Source organism: Poromitra crassiceps, assembly GCF_964638095.1.
Source record: "Poromitra crassiceps genome assembly, chromosome: 17".
Taxonomy (NCBI): Eukaryota; Metazoa; Chordata; class Actinopteri; order Beryciformes; family Melamphaidae; genus Poromitra; species Poromitra crassiceps.
The window spans coordinates 13,700,242-13,707,741 of NC_139635.1; the positions used below are offsets into that span (position 1 = coordinate 13,700,242).

General features: G+C 50.7%; 1 protein-coding gene across 1 annotated transcript in view; it reads left to right on the forward strand.

Moving 5' to 3' along the window:
* Positions 1-3,476: 3,476 nt before the first annotated feature.
* LOC310792211 (receptor-type tyrosine-protein phosphatase N2-like) overlaps positions 3,477-7,500 on the forward strand; it is a gene marked incomplete at its 5' end in the record, with an annotated part of 65,708 nt that continues 61,684 nt past the window's right edge. Inside the window, 2 exons of the mRNA XM_083653939.1 lie at positions 3,477-3,536; positions 5,891-6,038. Of these exons, the coding sequence (XP_083510065.1) occupies positions 3,477-3,536; positions 5,891-6,038 (208 nt within the window). The remainder of the gene's footprint in view (positions 3,537-5,890; positions 6,039-7,500) is intronic.

The following is a 7,500-nucleotide window of genomic DNA, read 5'->3' on the forward strand; positions in this document are numbered from 1 at the left end:
ACAAAACCATTAAATTCCATACCCCTGAAACCTGCTTTTCAAATGGACTGATTGTATTAAGGTGCCTCCTGCTGGAGAGTTGTTGGTGATTCTCCACAGACAGCGTCCAGGTCCAGGACCACAGAGTCTGGTAGGTGGTTCTCCACAGACAGACTCCAGGTCCAGGACCACAGAGTCTGGTAGGTGGTTCTCCACAGACAGACTCCAGGTCCCAGGACCACAGAGTCTGGTAGGTGGTTCTCCACAGACAGACTCCAGGTCCAGGACCACAGAGTCTGGTAGGTGGTTCTCCACAGACAGAGTCCAGGTCCAGGACCACAGAGTCTGGTAGGTGGTTCTCCACAGACTCAGTCCCAGGTCCAGGACCACAGAGTCTGGTAGGTGGTTCTCCACAGACAGACTCCAGGTCCAGTACCACAGAGTCTGGTAGGTGGTTCTCCACAGACTGAGTCCAGGACAGGTCCAGGACCACAGAGTCTGGTAGGTGGTTCTCCACAGACAGACTCCAGGTCCAGGACCACAGAGTCTGGTAGGTGGTTCTCCACAGACAGACTCCAGGTCCAGGACCACAGAGTCTGGTAGGTGGTTCTCCACAGACTGAGTCCAGGTCCAGGACCACAAAGTCTGGTAGGTGGTTCTCCACAGACTGAGTCCAGGACAGGTCCAGGACCACAGAGTCTGCTAGGTGGTTCTCCACAGACAGACTCCAGGTCCAGAACCACAGAGTCTGGTAGGTGGTTCTCCACAGACTCAGTCCAGGTCCAGGACCACAGAGTCTGGTAGGTGGTTCTCCACAGACAGACTCCAGGTCCAGGACCACAGAGTCTGGTAGGTGGTTCTCCACAGACAGAGTCCAGGTCCAGGACCACAGAGTCTGGTAGGTGGTTCTCCACAGACTCAGTCCAGGTCCAGGACCACAGAGTCTGGTAGGTGGTTCTCCACAGACAGACTCCAGGTCCAGTACCACAGAGTCTGGTAGGTGGTTCTCCACAGACTGAGTCCAGGACAGGTCCAGGACCACAGAGTCTGGTAGGTGGTTCTCCACAGACAGACTCCAGGTCCAGGACCACAGAGTCTGGTAGGTGGTTCTCCACAGACAGACTCCAGGTCCAGGACCACAGAGTCTGGTAGGTGGTTCTCCACAGACTGAGTCCAGGTCCAGGACCACAAAGTCTGGTAGGTGGTTCTCCACAGACTGAGTCCAGGACAGGTCCAGGACCACAGAGTCTGGTAGGTGGTTCTCCACAGACAGACTCCAGGTCCAGAACCACAGAGTCTGGTAGGTGGTTCTCCACAGACTCAGTCCAGGTCCAGGACCACAGAGTCTGGTAGGTGGCGCTATTGCCGGCGCTCTCCAATTGTCTGTGAGTCGAGACTTCAAGGACCCCTAATTTAGTCTCAATTTTGGGCCACATACTACTATTTTCATTGTTAGATATGATTTAATTTGCCCTGAATTCCATGAATACCTGTATTGTATAGAGAGAGAACAGATAAACTATCAAAATAGTCATTCTTCTACATTCTCTACTTCGTGTAAATTAAATAATTTTAACAATTTAATTTCACAAATTTAACAATTCATTTTGCTGGGGACTCCATCAAACCCCCTCAAGGACCCTTGGTTCTCTCCAGACCCCACGTTGAAAACCACTGCTCTAAAGTCTTTTGCAGTTAGTTTGTGATGCGCAGTATAGGCTTATTATCCCAGGAAGTCATTATTATCACAGGAAGTCATTATTTAGGATTGATGGAAAGTAGTTGCAAAAATCCATAATACACACAGAGAGAGACTATAATACACACAGCCAGAGAGAGAGAGAGAGAGAGAGAGAGAGAGAGAGAGAGAGAGAGAGAGAGAGAGAGAGACTATAATACACACAGCCACACAGAGAGAGAGAGAGAGAGAGAGAGAGAGAGAGAGACTATAATACACACAGCCAGCCAGTGTGTTTCAGCACCTCGGACAGCTCCTCGTCTACTCTACAGTGAGGCTGCTCTGATTGGTCCAGACCAGCAGAGATATTACAGAGGAGATGAGGGGAGAGTTACGCAACACTGTTGACGGGCAAAATCCTTGTATCTCCAAAATAATGATGATGACGACAGCAGATAGATAGATTTTCTTTCTTTCTTTCTTTCTTTCTTTCTTTCTTTCAAACCCCTGAAAAAACCCATTAATTGCCTGTGGTAAAGCCATGCAGGCAAATCCCACGTCATCATCCACCCACTGACTTTCATTTGAGGAGAACAGCTTCCACCACCTTATCTAACTTAATGTATTACTCAGCCCCATGTGACTGGGAGTCCCCTCACACACACACACACACACACACACACACACACACACACACACACACACACACACACACACACACACACACAGACATACAGACACACACGCACACACACACACACACACACACACACACACACACACACACACACACACTCCCCTCTCTGCCTGTGTCTTAAGAGGATTAGTCGACTCTATATATAAAACACATTATCTTGTCTTTTGTTGCTGGCCAAGTAAGTGTTATAGATTATACTGCAGCCAGAGCCCCCCATAGAGATGAGCTGTGTGTGTGTGTGTGTGTGTGTGTGTGTGTGTGTGTGTGTGTGTGTGTGTGTGTGTGTGTGTGTGTGTGTGTGGTGTGTGTAATCTGTTGATAGGCCACTAGAGGCGCTGACAGTGGCTCATGGTAGAGGAGTAAATAGCTACACTTATAATGTGGCCAGTGTTTTGTCACTGGAAAGTAAGGCCTCGTCCACACGTACACGGCCATTTCCGAAAACACGCTAAGTTAACGTTACCATACGCCGGTAAACGCAAACCCAGAACCCGCAAACACCAGCTAGCGAGCAAAGCTAGCTAACGCTGGTACGTCCTCTGCTTACAAGGTCTGTAAAACAGGCAGTAACAGGCATAATGGTCACGGCGCTCTTGAAGAGCAGATTGTTGCCTATAGGCGACAGGCATAAACACTGGAAATAGCGGCGCACACTAGTGACGTCACCAACCCAACGTCACACGCCACAATATAAAACGCTTCATAAAAGCATCAAAGTGATTCACGTTTGTGGAGATGATCATGCAGAACCCAGGTTCGCGTTTCCCCAAACTTTTGTTAACCACAGACCTTATTTTATGCATTTAAGTGAAATCTAAAACCCCATAGACTTTTTCACTGAAGAAACAAATGGCGGCGATTTCTGGATAAAGCCTACAAAAATACATCATCCCTGCGGTCCTCTATAGCACCCACATTTACTCAATTGCACCGCCCCCCCCACACACACACACACACACCCCCCCCCCCCCCCCACACACACACACACAATTACAAGTAATTTAACCCCCCCCCTCCTTCCCCCGCCTGTCTCCGCCGATCCAAAATGGTCGGCGCATTACATCATCCCCCATCCAGCGGGTCCTTGGTGCCGCACTTTATCACAGGTGCGTCAGAGCCACAATGGCGGCCGGGCGCGCTGTGGTTTTATGGAGCACCTTTGGCGGCTGTAAGCCCCCTGCGGTGAGGGGATTATTCAGTGTTTGGCTGACACATGGTGAGCTCAGCACCTCCTGATTGGATTGCAATAATCCCTTTACACAGCCACAAAACCCTATTGCATTAGAGTGAGAGAGGAGAGAGGGAGAGGAGAGAGAGAGGGAGAGGGAGGGGGAGACAGGGTGGTGTGGTATCTGATGTAGGAGTGTGTGTGTGTGTGTGTGTGTGTGTGTGTGTGTGTGTGTGTGTGTGTGTGTGTGTGTGTGTGTGTGTGTACATGCGTGCGTGTGTGTGCGAGACAGACAGAGAGAGACGTGTGTGTGTATGTGTGTGTATATGTGTGTGTGTGTATGTGTGTTTGTATGTGTGTGTGTGTGTGTGTGTGTGTGTGTGTGTGTGTGTGTGTGTAAGGTGAAATTAGCTATAGAGCCCATAAGTGTTTTTTGAGGCAAGCTGTAAACATGTAAAGACGGACATTTTAACATGGGGGTCATGTGACATGGGGGTCATGTGACATGGGGGTCATGTGACATGGGGGTCATGTGACATGGGGGTCATGTGACATGGGGGTCATGTGACATGGGCGTCGTTAGGCCTGGGCATTGGGGGCTATAGAGCTGAACAGTCACGTGACATCTCTTGCCCCGGAAGTGAGTTTCCCATGAATTTTCTCCATAGACATTTTGAAAAAACCCTTATATCCAAAGTTTTAAAGCTGGAGCCAAGCCAACCTGTGACCTACTGAATCGTGAGGGACCAGAAAACATTTCACTTGGAGCAAAAACATCAAATAACAACCTTTCTTTTTCTTCAGTAGGTCACGGTTTGCCTTGGTTCCTAGGTTCCTTGTCTGTTTGTCAATCAAGGCCAATGCTGAAGTTGAACAATTCGTGGAGTTGCTATGGGGACTGCCTGGAACCCTCTCAAGGACCCCTGGTGGTCCATGGACCCCACTTTGAGAACCACTGATCTATTTTTTCTGTATTAATCTAAAATTGCTTGAAAATTGTGCATTTACCTTCCCCAGGCCTCCCTAAAGAGGGCTGGGGTATATCTTCAGATTCTAGCAACGCCACTCGTCTAGGGGGAATTACTCGCTAAGCGGTTTGAATGATAACCATGATAAAATTCCTTACGATAACCGTACCGTTTCAAATTGTCATTATCATTAAAACCGTGATTACCGTGTTACCATGATTACAGTGCTTTGAAAAACATGGTAAATACTGTCCATCATCAACCAAAGTTGGCAACAGTCTCCCAGATGCAAACGTGCAGCCTTGGAGAAATGATTTCAGTGAGTGTATTAGTACTTTTTGAACATTTTCAGCGCATTTTAACAAACCGTGATAATACTGATAACCGTGATCATTTTGGTCACTATATTCGTGATATGAAATTTTCATATCGTTCCATCTCTAGCCGCAAGTACCATTCGAGGAACTTTGTGCACTTTCACGTTGGCTTCATTTTTCAGCCCCGGAGGTTGCTGCTTGGTGTGTGTGCGCGCGTGCGTGTGTGTGTGTGTGCATGTGTGTGTGTGTGTGTGTGTGTGCGTGTGTGTGTGTGTGCATGTGTGTGTGTGTGTGTGTGTGTGTGTGTGTGTGCATGTGCGCGTGTGTGTGTGTGTGTGTGTGCATGTGCGCGTGTGTGTGTGTGTGTGGTAAAAGTAGCAGTCATTTGCATTCAATCGAGACATTTTTTCCATTATCTATCAGAAGCCGGACGTCTGGCCAAGCTGGCTTCCATTTTTAACAAACTCCTCTCCTTTGAGCAGAAAGTCATTAGGGCTTTTTTAGAAGCTAATTCTGATTAAGATCGTCCCCATTTGGAGCTGAAGCTATAAATCACGGCCGGAGCCATTTAAAGAAGAAGTGCACTGCCTCGTTTCAGTCCCTCATCCGTTATATCTGGCCCGCTGGCTTCCAAAACAAAGCGACGCTCCTCAGTCGCCACCATCAGATTATACGGCTAACCTGTTAGCCTCGGCGCTAGCAACGTGCTAGCTCCTCCCTCGTTTTCATTTGACAAGCTCATTGCCGGTAGTTCTAGATGAAGTTCCACTCTGATAAGCTTGTGTTAACCACAGCCTTTATTTCACGCATTTAACCAAAATCTCATAGCCTTTTCCCCTTATGAACCAACATGGTGGCAATTTCTGGTTAAGCCTACGAAAAGATGTCATCCCTGTGGTACTCTATTAGGCTGTGGTCTGCCAGAAAGTTGAGTTAAGTTTGTCTACTAAATTAAAACCACAGGGCAGTATGAAACTTTAGCACATAAACGTCTGTAAAATCCCAGCTAGTGTGACTCTTGGGTCCATCTGAAGCTCTTCTCTCCTCACCTCCTCCCCTCTCTTGTCTCCTTGTCTCCTTCAGTCCTACATGGAGGACCACCTGAAGAATAAGAACCGTCTGGAGAAGGAGTGGGAGGCGCTGTGTGCCTACCAGGCCGAGCCCAACGCCTGCACCGTGGGCCTGAGGGACGCCAACGCCAAGAAGAACCGCTCCAGTGCTGTGGTGGCATGTGAGTGATGGACTGTCCCTCTGTCTGTCTGTCTGTCTGTCTGTCTGTCTGTCTCTCTGTCTGTCTCTCTCCCTGTGTGTCCTTCTGTCTCTCTCTCTATCTCTCTGTCTCTCTCTCTCCCTATGTGTCCTTCTGTCTGTCTGTCTATCCCTGTGTGTCCTTCTGTCTGTCTCTCTACCTGTGTCTGTCTGTCTCTCTGTCTGTCTCTCTCCCTGTGTGTCCTTCTGTCTCTCTGTCTGTCTCTCTACCTGTCTGTCTGTCTCTCTGTCTGTCTCTCTCCCTGTGTGTCCTTCTGTCTCTCTATCTGTCTATCTGTCTGTCTCTCTGTGTGTCCTTCTGTCTCTCTATCTGTCTGTGTCTCTCTGTGTCCTTCTGTTTCTCTGTCTGTCCATCTCTCCGTCCTGCTCTCTCTCTGTAGCTTTCTCTGTTGGTCTGTTGGTATTTCTGTCTCTCTCTATAGCCACTTTCACACATGAACTCTGGATTCTCTCAGGGTAGCTCATGAAAATCCCTCTCCGGGCGTTACCTGGAGTGTACCCGTTCAGACATGAGGCATGTTGCTTTCACACATGTAGAGCACCTCCGGGTGTAGAGTAGAGAGGGGGCGGAGGTGGGGGAAGGAGCACCTCTGGGTGTAGAGTAGAGAGGGTCGGGGGGAGGAGCACCTCTGGGTGTAGAGTAGAGAGGGGGTGGGGGAGGAGCACCTCTGGGTGTAGAGTAGAGAGGGGGTGGGGGAGGAGCACCTCTGGGTGTAGAGCAGAGAGGGGGTGGGGGAGGAGCACCTCTTGGTGTAGAGTAGAGAGGGGGGTGGGGGAGGAGCACCTCTTGGTGTAGAGTAGAGAGGGGGCGGGGTGGGAGGAGGAGCACCTCTGGGTGTAGAGTAGAGAGGGGGAGGGGGTGGGGGGAGGAGCACCTCTGGGTGTAGAGCAGAGAGAGGGTGGGGGTGGGGGGAGGAGCACCTCTGGGTGTAGAGTAGAGAGGGGGAGGGGGTGGGGGGAGGAGCACCTCTGGGTGTAGAGTAGAGAGGGGGAGGGGGTGGGGGGAGGAGCACCTCTGGGTGTAGAGCAGAGAGAGGGTGGGGGTGGGGGGAGGAGCACCTCTGGGTGTAGAGTAGAGAGGGGGAGGGGGTGGGGGGAGGAGCACCTCTGGGTGTAGAGTAGAGAGGGGGGTGGGGTGGGGGGAGGAGCACCTCCGGGTGTAGAGTAGAGAGGGGGGTGGGGTGGGGGGAGGAGCACCTCTGGGTGTAGAGTAGAGAGGGGGAGGGGGTGGGGGGAGGAGCACCTCTGGGTGTAGAGTAGAGAGGGGGGTGGGGTGGGGGGAGGAGCACCTCCGGGTGTAGAGTAGAGAGGGGGCGGGGGGAGGAGCACCTCTGGGTGTAGAGTAGAGAGGGGGCGGGGGCGGGGGGAGGAGCACCTCCAGGTGTAGAGTAGAGAGGGGGCGGGGGTGGGGGGAGGAGCACCTC